Source organism: Rhinoraja longicauda, chromosome 41 (genome assembly GCF_053455715.1).
Source record: "Rhinoraja longicauda isolate Sanriku21f chromosome 41, sRhiLon1.1, whole genome shotgun sequence".
Lineage (NCBI taxonomy): Eukaryota > Metazoa > Chordata > Chondrichthyes > Rajiformes > Arhynchobatidae > Rhinoraja > Rhinoraja longicauda.
In genome coordinates, this window is record NC_135993.1 from 5,511,324 (window position 1) to 5,524,251 (window position 12,928).

Genomic DNA, 12,928 nt, shown 5'->3' on the forward strand with positions numbered 1-12,928 from the left:
TTATGCCCTCTATTATCTGAGATCGTCTTGACATTGTCCGAAACAGAAGTCTCATCTTTTACTCCGAGATGCGGCGGCCAAACGAGGAATTCACTGACACACGTGGGAAACCATTCAAAAACTGTTCATCACGTAGACACAATGAACCGCAGATGCTGGGTTACGAAGAGAAACACAAAGTGCTGGAGTAACTCAGCATTCAAATTCCACCCTTGACAACCTTGCACGTAAATCAGGGACACTTTCGAAAGTTTTAATACTATCTTTTTTAATTTAATTTCACTTCATTATTTCTGCAGAAGAATGCACGCCACTCGGGGTTAAGAAGAATATTGGGGATGAGCACAGGGGACTCTTACAATGCTGAGGGGGGGGGGGGTCAGGTATTAATAAACCCAAGGCTCACCGACATCACAGCCAAAGCTCAAGAGGAGAAGCTGGACAGAGGACGAAAGCAGCATGGAAAGATGAGTCCGTCTGTCTGCTGGAGGCAAAGTTACAGCAGAGGAGGCCACTCTGTTCCTTGTACACCACGCTTCTAACTCTATCCACCTCCCCATACCCTCTCCTCCTTCCCCGTGGGTGCTAGCTCTCGCTGGATGTCACCGCTCACACCCCTTTGCACGCAGTCTCAAACACCCAAGCCTGGTTCAGAACAGGGGAGACTGACAAATCCCAAATTGCCACAGCACGCGCAAATGTACTCCGGGGGGGGGGGGGGGGGGGATGCGTTGGGGATAGGGTCGCCAACTGTCCCGTTTTAGCTGGGACATCCCGTATTTTGGGCTAAATTGGTTTGTCCCGTAGGGGACCGCCCTTGTCCCGTATTAGGCCCGCGGGCCGCTGTCGGCCGGGACAATGTAGGCTACCGGAGTGTGTTCGCCTAACGGAGGTTGCTTAGCAACCCGCCTCCCGACCCAGGGCGGCCGCCATTGGTGGAGCGGGAGCACGTGGCCGCTGGCTGGGTGAGGTCACGTGGGACGCGGGGCGGTGACATCACCTTGTCCCGTATTTTGAGAGTGAGATAGTTGGCAACCCCTAGTTGGGGAGGGTTAATGGACGGCGATCAGGGGAGGGAACACTCTAGGCTGGGGTTTTCTCAGGCTGGGATGGGGTCTGCATGGGGCAAGACATGATAACAGCACAGACAGGGAGGAGGGAGAGACTTTATTACAGTCACATCCCAGGGTTAAAGCATCTCCACACTACTTGCAGACAGGAAAAGAAAGTGAAAGTGAACAGACACGGGCTCTTAGAATCGATAATTTTCATTTTAACTCTGTGATTAAATAAAGACATTCTTCATTTCTGTCGCTCTCTCCATATCACCCCCACCCCACTCCCACCCACCCCCAAAGCTCTTTACAGTAACGAGGCACCTCAGGCATGGGGGCCCAGTCTTGAGCTGAGGCCCAGGATGATGCATATGTACAGGGTCTCTCTCTGTGCCGACTACTTGTCCGACTTGCCGCTGTCTTCCTTGGGCTGGCAGTCGTCACACTCCTCGTCGTAGATGAACTCCACCTCCAGCCGGCCGATGTACAGGGAGAGGGCGCAGACCCAGAAGGCAGCCAGCGAGCCCACCACCAGCCCGCCGAGCAGGGCCGTGGGGGCGGACAGCATCATCATGCGGCGCAGCAGCACCAGGTTGGCCACGTAGGAGCCGCTGCCGTAGCAGATGCACACCCCGCCGAGGACGAAGAACCCTGGGGGAGAGAGGGGAGCAGCATCAGGATAGAGCTCTGCACAGTGGTACAGCCCATGCCTCACAGCGCCAGACACCCGGGATCCATCCTGTCCTTACACACTGAAGGGCGGCACTGTGGTGCAGCGGTAGAACTGCTACCTCACGCCACCAGACACCCGGGATCCATCCCTGCCATGCATACTTAAGGGTGGTACGGTGGTGTAGCGGTAGAGCTGCCGCCTCACAGCGCCACAGACCCGGGTTCCATCCTGACCGCACACACGTAAGGGCGGCACGGTTGCTCAGCAGTAGAGCTGCAGCCTCACAGCGCCAGGGACGTGGGTTCAATCCTGACTTTGGGTGCTGTCTGTGTGGAGTTTGCACGCTCTCCCTGTGACTGCGTGAGTTTCCTCCGGCTTCCTCCCGCATCCCAAAGACGCTGCGAGTTTGTGGGCTGGCCAGACTCTGTGAATTGCCCTGAGTGTGAAAGACCTGTATCTCTAACCTACACAGGACAAGATAGAGTGGATGGGTGACTTTGTTACCCGATATCCCACTGGGCCAAGATTCCCACCACTTCCAGCAAACTAAACTACCTCCACACAGGGAAGAAAGTGAATACTAACTGCTAGAATACTAGGCTCCTAGATTTTCCTTTTAACTTTCCACTAATGACCCATCAAATACCTCCAAGGCAGGTTCAGCACAAGTAATGTTCTCTACACTGTTCCTGTCTCACACGTGGATAGAGTGGATGTGGAGAGGATGTTTCCACCAGTGGGAGAGTCTAGGACCAGAGGTCACAGCCTCAGAATTAAAGCACGTTCTTTTAGGAAGGAGATGAGGAGGAATGTCTTTAGTCAGAGGGTGGTGAATCCGTGGAATTCTTTGCCACAGAAGGCTGTGGAGGCCAAGTCAGTGGATCTTTTTAAGGCAGAGAAATATATGATTATTGCGGGTGTCAGAGGTTATGGGAAGGCAGGACAATAGACAATAGACAATAGGTGCAGGAGTAGGCCATTCAGCCCTTCGAGCCAGCACCGCCATTCAATGCGATCATGGCTGATCACTCTCAATCAGTACCCCGTTCCTGCCTTCTCCCCATACCTCCTCACTCCGCTATCCTTAAGAGCTCTATCCAGCTCTCTCTTGAAAGCATCCAACGAACTGGCCTCCACTGCCTTCTGAGGCAGAGAATTCCACACCTTCACCACCCTCTGACTGAAAAAGTTCTTCCTCATCTCCGTTCTAAATGGCCTACCCCTTATTCTTAAACTGTGGCCCCTTGTTCTGGACTCCCCCAACATTGGGAACATGTTATCTGCCTCTAATGTGTCCAATCCCCTAATTATCTTATATGTTTCAATAAGATCCCCCCCTCATCCTTCTAAATTCCAGTGTATACAAGCCCAATCGCTCCAGCCTTTCAACATACGACAGCCCCGCCATTCCGGGAATTAACCTAGTGAACCTACGCTGCACGCCTTCCATAGCAAGAATATCCTTCCTCAAATAAGGAGAATGGGGTTAGGAGGGAGAGATAGAACCCAGGTCCCTCATGGTCCCAGGAGAGCCATGATTGAACGGCAGAGTAACCTTGATGGGCCAAGTGGCCTAATTCTACTCCTATCACTTATGACCTGATGGCTCTCCTGGGACAGGGGCAGCATGGGTTAGATACAGACTAAGACTCCCTCCACACTATCTGGAAAGGGTGCAGAGAAGAGTCATGAGGATGTTGCCTGGACCCGAGGGCCTGAGCTATAGGGAGAGGTTGAGCAGGCTAGGAGCATAGGAGGATAAGAGGTGACTTAAAAAGGTGTACAAAATCATGAGAAGAATGGATTGGGTAGATGCGGAGTGTCTTGCACAGAGATGGGGAATCAAAGACCAGAGGTCATGGGTTTAAGGTGAGGGGGGGAAAGATTTAATAGAAGCCTGAGGGGTACCCTTTTCACACAAAGGGTGGTGGGTGTATGGAACGAGCTGCAGGAGGAGGTAGATGAGGCAGGTAGAGGTAGTTGAGGCAGGTACTATGGCAACGTTTAAGAAACATTTAAACAGGTACATGGATAGGACAGGTTTAGAGGGATATGGACCAAACGCAGGCAGGTGGGACTAGTGTACATGGGACACGTTGGCCGGTGGGGGTAAGTTGAGCCGAGGGAACAACAATTGAGCTGCATGATTCTATGACTCTATCCCAAGGCACACTTGCCCAGAACAGGAACAGCATGGTTTAGATAGAAAAATAACAAGTTCATCATCAAGTTAAATATGTGTAGGCAGGAACTGCAGATATTGGTTTAAACCGAAGATATACACAAAATGCTGGAGCGGCTCAGCGGAACAGGCAGCATCTCTGGAGAGAAGGAACGTGTGACCTGAAACGTCACCCATTCTTTCTCTCCAGAGATGCCGCCTGTCCCGCTGAGTCGCTCCAGCATTTTGTGTCTATTGTGAAGTGAAGTATTGTCAACACCATTCCACACAGCACAACCAAGGCAGAGACCTTATGGGTTAGAAACAGGGTGAAGTCAAACACTCCCATTTCCGGGGTTACGTCCGTGCTCGTGTGTCCCTGGAGAGGGAACACGCGTGTCCACGGGGAAGCTGGAGGCCTTCCGTGAACGCCGGTCGCCGCGGGAGGTCGAACGTATTATTGACAAAGTTGGCGGAATTTTAATCTGATAATTGTGTTGTTTGTAAACTGCCAATTACAGGCAGCTTTTGATTTGATCGCATTACTACTTTGTATTTTTGTTTTGGAATAAAGTATTTGTATTAAAAAAAATATATATAAAAAAGGCAAAGGCTGCACATATTAGCGTATAGCTCCTCCTACACTGTCCCATCAAATGATACCAGGGTCTCGACCCGAAACGTCACCCATTCCTTCTCTCCAGAGATGCTGACTGGCCCGCTGAGTTACTCCAGCTTTTTGTGTCTAAACGATCCCAGAACATGAACATGACCAAAGATACTAGAGGAGCAAGATAGACCACTCGACCCTAAAAACCGTAGTACGTCACGGCGGCCATTTTAGTAGGCAGAAACTTGCAGAAACATTTAAAAAGAAAAACAACAAAAATCTGCGAGTTGATAGATGAGATGTATTCTGCATTTTAATGGTATCATCACACATACTGTTCCCCCAAAACACTGATTACTCTGCGAGAGGCAGAGCGAACGGCGGGTTTGCCTACTAAAATGGCGGCCTTTGCGTACTACACTTCAGTATAGGCGATTTCAACGGAGTGGTCCATCTTGTTCCTCTAGTATCTAAACGATCCCAGGACGTGAACATGACTGAAATACCAAGCTCCTTTGATACTTCCCCAAGCACAAGCTGGTGAATCATTTGATTAAATGACTGCATTACCCCGCCTTTCTTATCTTCAGCATTTTTCCTGGGAGGATCTAACGCTAGATACCCTGAATAAATATCACTCACAGCCTCAAACATTAAATGAGATGTAGATTATTTCATAGGGCCTTCTCACTACCCCACCCTCTGCACACATGCCTTTATAATGGTACTTTACTTGTCATGTGTACACTGAAATTCATTTTTGCATACAGTTCGGTCCAAGTATTGTGCACTGACTGGGTGGTGCAGTTGGCAAAGTTGCTGCCTCACAGCGCCAGAGACCCGGGTTCAATCTCGACCTCGGATGCTGACTGTGGAGTGTGCACGTTCATCCTGTGACAGTGTGGGGTTTCCTCCGGTTTCCTCCCAGGTTAGTTGGGTCACGATAAATTGCCCCAAGCGTGCAGGGAGTGGATGTGAAAGTGGGATGCCATGGAACTAGCGTGAACTAGTGATCGATAGGTGGTCAGCGTGGGCTCCGGTGGGCCGAAGTGCCCGTTTCCATGCTGCATCTTTACAGTACACAATTTCATTCGTCGACTGCACCTGCTTGCCAGTGAAGCACACACACAGTCCACTCCCCTAACACAGATCAGAAACACACTAGGTGGAGCTCACTCCCCACCTGGTACGTTATGATGTAAAGGTAGACACAAAATGCTGGAGTAACTCAGCGGGTCAGGCAGCATCTCTGGAGAGAAGGAATGGGTGACGCTTCGAGTCGAGACCCTTCGTCAGACTGATGTCAGGGGAGGGGGCGGAAACCGCCCCCTCCACTGACATCAGTCTGACGAAGGGTCTCGACCTGAAACGTCATCCATTCCTTCTCTCTCTCCCGAGATGCTGCCTGTCCCACTGCGTTACTCCAGCAGTCGACCTTCGATTTAAACCAGCATCTGCAGTTTCCTACACATGTTCCGATGTAAATGTCTCTGGCATCAGCATATACCGAGAGCGTGAAATACCTTCTACATGATATAGAAACATAGAAAATATGTGCAGGAGTAGGCCATTCGGCCCTTCGAGCCTGCACCGCCATTCAATATGATCATGGCTGATCATCCAGCTCAGTAGCCTGTACCTGCCTTCTCTCCATACCCCCTGATCCCTTTAGCAAAAAGGGCCACATCTAACTCCCTCTTAAATAGAGCCAATGAACTGGCCTCAACTACCTTCTGTGGCAGATATCCGTCTGGGCATCTGTAACTCAGTCTAGTTCAACTGCACCGAGCAAAACAAACAGCCCAGAAGCAATACCAGGAAATCATTCTGGACCCAAAGTGCTGGAGTAACTCAATGAGTCAGACGGCATCTCTGGAGAACATGGAGAAAACCTGTGTGGTTGCACATGGAGAACGTGCAAACTCCACACACAGACAGCACCCAATGTCAGGATCCAACCCGGGTCTCTGGCGCTGTGAGGCAGCAGGCTGTGCCACAGTGCTGCCCAAGGTACCATCCAATGGCCTCTGATATATAAACACGAGGGGTATTTGGGCACAGGAGCTTGCTGCCTGGGGTGCCTTTACTCACCGTAAGCTGCTTCTCTCCCTACGTTACTCTGCATGTAGGCGATCACACCGACTCCAGTGGCCAGCATGCCGTTACGAAACCAGGAGAGGAAACCTGTGAACGGCACGAGCAACGTCACCGCATCTCACCTATCACATTCACAAGCTATAGGAGTAAATCTAGGCCACTTGGCCCATCGAGTCCACTCCGCCATTCAATCATGGCTGATTTGAGTTAGATAGAGCTCTAGGGACTAGTGGAATCAAGGGATATGGGGAGAAGGCAGGCACGGGTTACTGATTGTGGATGATCAGCCATGATCACAATGAATGGCGGTGCTGGCTCGAAGGGCCTCCTCCTGCACCTATTTGTTTCTATCTCTGCCTCCTAATTCAATTTTCCTGCCTTCTCCCCATAACCCTTGACGCCCGTTCTAATCAAGAATTTGTCTATCTCTGCCTTAAAAATATCCACTGACTTGGCCTCCACAGTCCTCTGTGGCAATGCGTTCCACAGATTCACCACCCTCTGACTAAAGACTACCCTCTGACTATCCTGCTCACTGCCCTCCATCACTCAGCTCTGAGTTGGACGAGGTTGTGGGTCGTGGGTGTCTGCTGCTCGTGGCTGGGGACCCAGTGAGTACGACCAAAGAGACAGCACATGCCGACACCACCCAGCCTCCGCCCCACATCTCTGACCCGCTGAGTTACTCCAGAACTTTGTGTGTATCTCCAGATCGCCCTCTCTGTATAGAGATTTTTCCTCCAATAACATCCCCCCTCCCCCCCCTCTCCTCCAGTTGTTTTGCCCAAAACACGGTGGCGCAGCGGTAGAGTTGCTGCCTTACGGCGAATGCAGTGCCGGAGACCCAGGTTCCATCCCGACTACGGGTGCTGTCTGTACGGAGTTTGTACGTTCTCCCCGTGACCGTATAAGGGTCATGTTGATGCTTTTGCACCGACCGTACAAGAGCTGGCTGCTCTTGAAAAGGAGGCACAGTCCTCTTTCTTACAGTTTGGCTTTCTGCCCAACCAATTGTTCAAGCGCTTTTGATTGCAACATGTGCCTTAATTTAGTTCAACAAAGAAACTGACAAGTTACTAAAGATCTTCAGTTTCCTCCCACACTCCAAAAATGTGCAGGTATGTAGGTTAATTGACTTGGTGTCTGTGTAAATTGTCCCTAGTGGGTGTGGGACAGTGTTCGTGTGTGGGGATCGCTGGTCGGTGTGGGCACTGTGGGCCGAAGGGCCTGTTTCCGCACTGTATCTCTTAACTAAAAACTAAACTAAACATTTGATCCAGATTCCACTCTCCTGATGGGAACAGCTCCCTGTCCCTCCCAGAAGAATTCTTGATGAGATTCTTGTTTAACATGGGTGTCACGGGTTATATCTGGGGAGGAGGGAGAAATAGATCAGCCATAATTGAATGTTGGAGTAGACTTGATGGGCCAAATGGCCTAATTCTGTTCCTATCATTTATGGACCTTATAAGAATTAACCCAGCTTCTAACCCCATCTACAAAATCATCCACTCCCTCCACTAAATCATTCCCCCATCGCAACACATTGAAACTTTGGAATTTTGATAAATTGATAAAAGCCAGCCAACCATCTGAAGCAGAAAGACAGGTTGAGATTATTTTTTAACCAGGGGCCTGATATGATCTTAAAAGGGTACGGATTAAAATCTTTCATACCTGCTTCATGAGCCTTCCTGAGCATCTGTAAGGAAAAAGAAAGCTGGTTAATGAGAGAATATACAAACACCACCACACAGCTGTATAATCCAGGACGCCACGACTATACAAGCCAGCCTTCATTGCAAAGCCTCAGTGGGCCTTTTTGACAAGTGTTTTATCCATGGTCCCAGCAAGCACTGGTGGTTCTAAACTTACAACAGCATCTTCTCACGGAGTTCTCGAGCTCCTTGAGTGAGGCACGGTGGCGCAGCGGTAGAGTTGCTGCCTCACAGCGCCAGAGACCCGGGTTTGATCCTGACTATGGGTGCTTATCTGTACGGAGTTTGTACGTTCTCCCCTTAACCGCGGGGTATTCTCCGGGTGCTCCGGTTTCCTCCCACAGTCCAAAGACATGCAGGTTTGCAGGTTAATTGGATTCGGTAATTTTGTAAATTGATCCCTAGAGTGTATGTAGGATAGTGTTGTTGTGCGGGGAGCGGGGAGAGTCAGGGGAGAAGGAAACGAGAGATATAGACGATGATATAGAAAATTTATATAATGCCCCCTTCCCATCACTCTACAGTGACGAGTGGGATAGGATTGAGGGGCAGTGGCCTCCCCTGCTGCTGGGAGAGATGCCGTGGGGGGGGGGAGAGGGAGGGATGGAGAGAGGGGGAGATAGATAGAGGGAGAGAGAGAGGGAGGGGAGAAAGGGGGAGAGAGGGATAGAGACGGGGGAGGAGGGAGGGAGGGTGGGGGGAGTGTGGGGTGGAAGGAGGGAGGGAGGGAGGGAGGGAGGGAGGGAGGGAGGGAGGGAGGGGGGAGTGTGAGTGTGTGAGGGGGGGGATGTGAAGGGGTGGGGGAGAGGGAGTGTGAGGGGGGGGGTGGAGGGGGAGGGGTTTAGTGTGGTGGGGGGGAGTGTGGGGGGGGGGGAAGGGGAGTGTGAGGGAGAGAGAGGGAGAGAGAGGGAGAGTGTGAAGGAGGGGGAGGGAGAGAGGGACAGTCAGAGTGTGAGGGGGAGTGGGAGGGTGTGAGGGGGGGGGATTGTGAGAGGGAGGGGGGACAGAGGGAGGGGGGACAGAGGGAGGGGGACAGAGGAGGGGGGACAGAGGAGGGGGGACAGAGGGAGGGGGGACAGAGGGAGGGGGGACAGAGGGAGGGGGACAGAGGAGGGGGGACAGAGGGAGGGGGGACAGAGGGAGGGGGACAGAGGAGGGGGGACAGAGGGAGGGGGGACAGAGGGAGGGGGGACAGAGGGAGGGGGGACTGAGGGAGGGGGGACTGAGGGAGGGGGGACATAGATAGATAGATAGAAAGGGAGAATGTGAGGGAGGGAGAGTGAAGGGGAGAGAGGGGCAGAGGGAGAGTGTGAAGGAGGTGGAGGGAGGGACAGTCAGAGTGTGAGGGGGAGGGACAGAGGGAGAGTGTGGGGAGGGAGAGGGTGGCCGGGTGTATCTGACAGTGTCGGGGGTCCAAGCAGCTGCTGCTGGGGCTGGGGCTGGGGCGGGGGTGGGGGCGGGGGGATACACGACATGTCCTGCCCCTTGTCCTTGCCGCTGCGGCCCGCGCTCTGAGCTGAGCTGAGCTGAGCTGAGCTGAGCTGAGCTGAGCGCACCCACCGTGCGGCCGCTCGGCCCCCCCCGCCCCGGGCTGTCCTCACTCACATAGGCGTCCGCCCGGTCCAGCGCCGTCACCGCCGGCAGCGCCCCCGCACCCGAGCGCCCGGCCCCGGCCCCGGCCCCACTAGCGCTGCTGCTGCTGCTGCTGCTGCTGCTGCTGCTGCTGCCTCTCCCGCCGCACCAAACCACCCTCCTGCGGCCCAGGTGCGAGGACAAGCCCCGGCCCAGCGCGCCCAGGGCCCGGAGCGACGCCATCACACGGCGGCGGCGGCGGCGGCAACGATGGCGGTCCGAAGCTTCCCGCCGGGTGGCGCTGCGGGGCTGGTCCTCCGGCCACTGCGTGACGCCGCACGGTTGGTCCTCCGGCCGCCGGGTGGCGCTGCGGGGCTGGTCCTCTGGCCATACCGCACTGCTGATCCTCCGCCCACTGTGTGGCGCCGCACTGCTGGTCCTCCGGCCGCCGGGTGGCGCTGCGGGGCTCCTCCTCCGGCCGTTGGGTGGCGCTGCGGGGCTACTCCTCTGGCCACTGCGTGGCGCCGCACTGCTGGTCCTCCGGCCACTGCGTGGCACCGCACTGCTGGCCCTCCGGCCGCTAGGTGGCGCCGCACTGCTGGTCCTCCGGCCGCTGCGTGGCGCCGCACTGCTGGTCCTCCGGCCGCCGGGTGGCGCTGCGGGGCTCCTCCTCCGGCCTTTGGGTGGCGCTGCGGGGCTACTCCTCTGGCCACTGCGTGGCGCCGCACTGTTGCTCCTCCGGCCGCTGGGTGGCGCCGCGGGACCGTTCCTCCGGCCGCCGGGTGGCGCTGCGGGGCTGCTCCTCCGGCCGTTGGGTGGCGCTGCGGGGCTGCTCCTCTGGCCATTGCGTGGCGCCGCACTGCTGGTCCTCCAGCCGCCAGGTGGCGCTGCGGGACTGGTCCTCCTGCCGCGCACTGCACTACTAGTCCTCCAGCCGCCGGGTGGCGCTGCAGTTCGCCAGCAGCAAAGATACTAGAGGAGCAAGATAGACCACTCGACCGCAGTACGTCACGGCGGCCATTTTAGTAGGCAGAAACGTGCAGAAAGAAAAATAACAAAAATCTGTGAGTTGATAGGTGAGATATATTCTGCATTTTAATGGTATCATCACACATACTGTTCCCCCAAAACACTGATTACACTGCGAGAGGCAGAGCGAATGGCGGGTTTTGCTTACTAAAATGGCGGCCTTTGCTTACTACACTTCAGTAAAGGCGATTTCGACGGAGTGGCCCATCTTGCTCCTCTAGTATCTTTGGAATGAACTGCAGCTCAACTCCCCCATTCAATATGATCATGGCTGACCATCCACAATCAGTACCCCGTCCCTGCTTTCTCCCCATATCCCTTGATTCCGTTAGCCCCAAGAGCTAAATCTAACTCTCTCTTGAAAACATCCAGTGAATTGGCCTCCACTGCCCTCTGCGGCAGAGAATCCCACAGATTCCAGGGACTAATTTAATTTAATTCACTGTATTAACTTATTTTTTGTGTTAAATTTTTTTTTTCTATCCTGTTTTGTAGTTTAGCACAATCCGCAGGCGTTGCCACTTTCATTTCACTGCACATCTTGTATGTGACAAATAAACGTGGCTTGATTCACAACTCTGGGTGGAAAAGTTTTTCCTCATCTCTGTCCTAAATGGCCGACCCCTTATTCTTAGACTGTATGACCCCTTGGTTCTGGACTCCCCCAACATCGGGGAACATTTTTCCTGCATCAAGCTTGTCCAATCCTTTACGAATCTTAACGTTTCTTATACAATCCCCTCTCATCCTCGTGGAGGCACAGTGGTGCAGCGGTAAAGTTGCTGCCTTTCAGCGCCAGTGATCTGGATTCGATCCCGATTACGGGTGTTGCCTGTACGGAATTTGTACGTTCTCCCTGTGATGGCGTGGGTTTTCTCCGAGTGCTCCGGTTTCCTCCCACACTCCAAAGACGTGCAGGTTTGTAGGTTAATAGTCTTCTGTAAATTGTCCCAGTGCGGAGGATATAACTAGTGTGCGGGGTGATCGCTGGTCGGCGCAGACTCAGTGGGCTGAAGGGCCTGTTTCCACACTGTATCTCTAAACCAAACTAAGAGGCCAAGTAACTTGCCCACCTGTCCACATTGGACGTGACAGCAGAACAATATCAAGAGAAAGAGTTCCGTTTTAATCCAAATTCAAGGCTCCTTTACCAATACAATGTCAGGATCTTAGAAAGTGCTTTGTTGAATCCAATACACTTTTTTTTTAAAGCACAAAACCAGAAAACGTTTAACAACTTCAATGATTTGGGATGTCAGCCCTTCACCCACTGGATTAAAGATAACATGCAATAAATCATAAGCTTTTCCAAACACAATTTGGGGGGGAAAAAAATTAAATAATTGTTCTGCAAAGAATTAATCTCAAAATATAAATCCACTGTAAGAATATTTCACAGTGCAACTGAGGTTACAGATCAAATTATACAAGTACACATTGAATGTCTCATGTTCGGCACTTTTAGAGTCCAATCTGTACCAGACATTATCTCCTAAGATAGGCACAAAATGCTGGAATAGCTCAGCGGGACTGGCAACATCTCTGGATAGGAATGGGTGACATTTTTAGGGTCCTCAATCTGAAGAAGAGTCTCGACCCGAAACATCTCCCATTCCTTCACTGAAAACATAGAAAAATAGGTGCCAGAGTAGGCCATTCGACCCTTCAAGTCAGCACCGCCATTCAATATGATCATCTCATATCAGTACCCCGTTCCTGCTTTTGCCCCATATCCCTTAGTTCCTTTAGCCCTAAGAGCTAAATCTAACTCTCTGAATAAATGGTTTCTCATCTCAGTCTTAAATCATCACTCCAGAGATGCTGCCTGTCCCGCTGAGTTCCTCCAGCATTTTGTGTCTATCTTCGGTTTAGACCAGCATCTGCAGTTCCAACATAGTCAAAGACATTATCTCCTGATCATCTTCCTCTGAGCTGGAGAACCATTTATTTTGTTAGGTACAGGTACACCAGGCTTACGTAAGGATTCCTGAGAACTGAACGTAACACAAAGTT

General features: G+C 52.5%; 1 protein-coding gene across 1 annotated transcript; it reads right to left on the reverse strand.

Moving 5' to 3' along the window:
• Positions 1 to 265: 265 nt before the first annotated feature.
• On the reverse strand, positions 266 to 10,242 carry tmem160 (transmembrane protein 160). Its single transcript, XM_078431090.1, has 4 exons — positions 9,920 to 10,242; positions 8,274 to 8,298; positions 6,591 to 6,683; positions 266 to 1,706 (listed from the first exon to the last, which is right to left on the reverse strand). The coding sequence occupies exons 1-4, from the start codon at positions 10,127 to 10,129 to the stop codon at positions 1,453 to 1,455; spliced, it is 582 nt and encodes a 193-aa protein (XP_078287216.1). The 5' UTR covers positions 10,130 to 10,242; the 3' UTR covers positions 266 to 1,452.
• Positions 10,243 to 12,928: the final 2,686 nt, after the last annotated feature.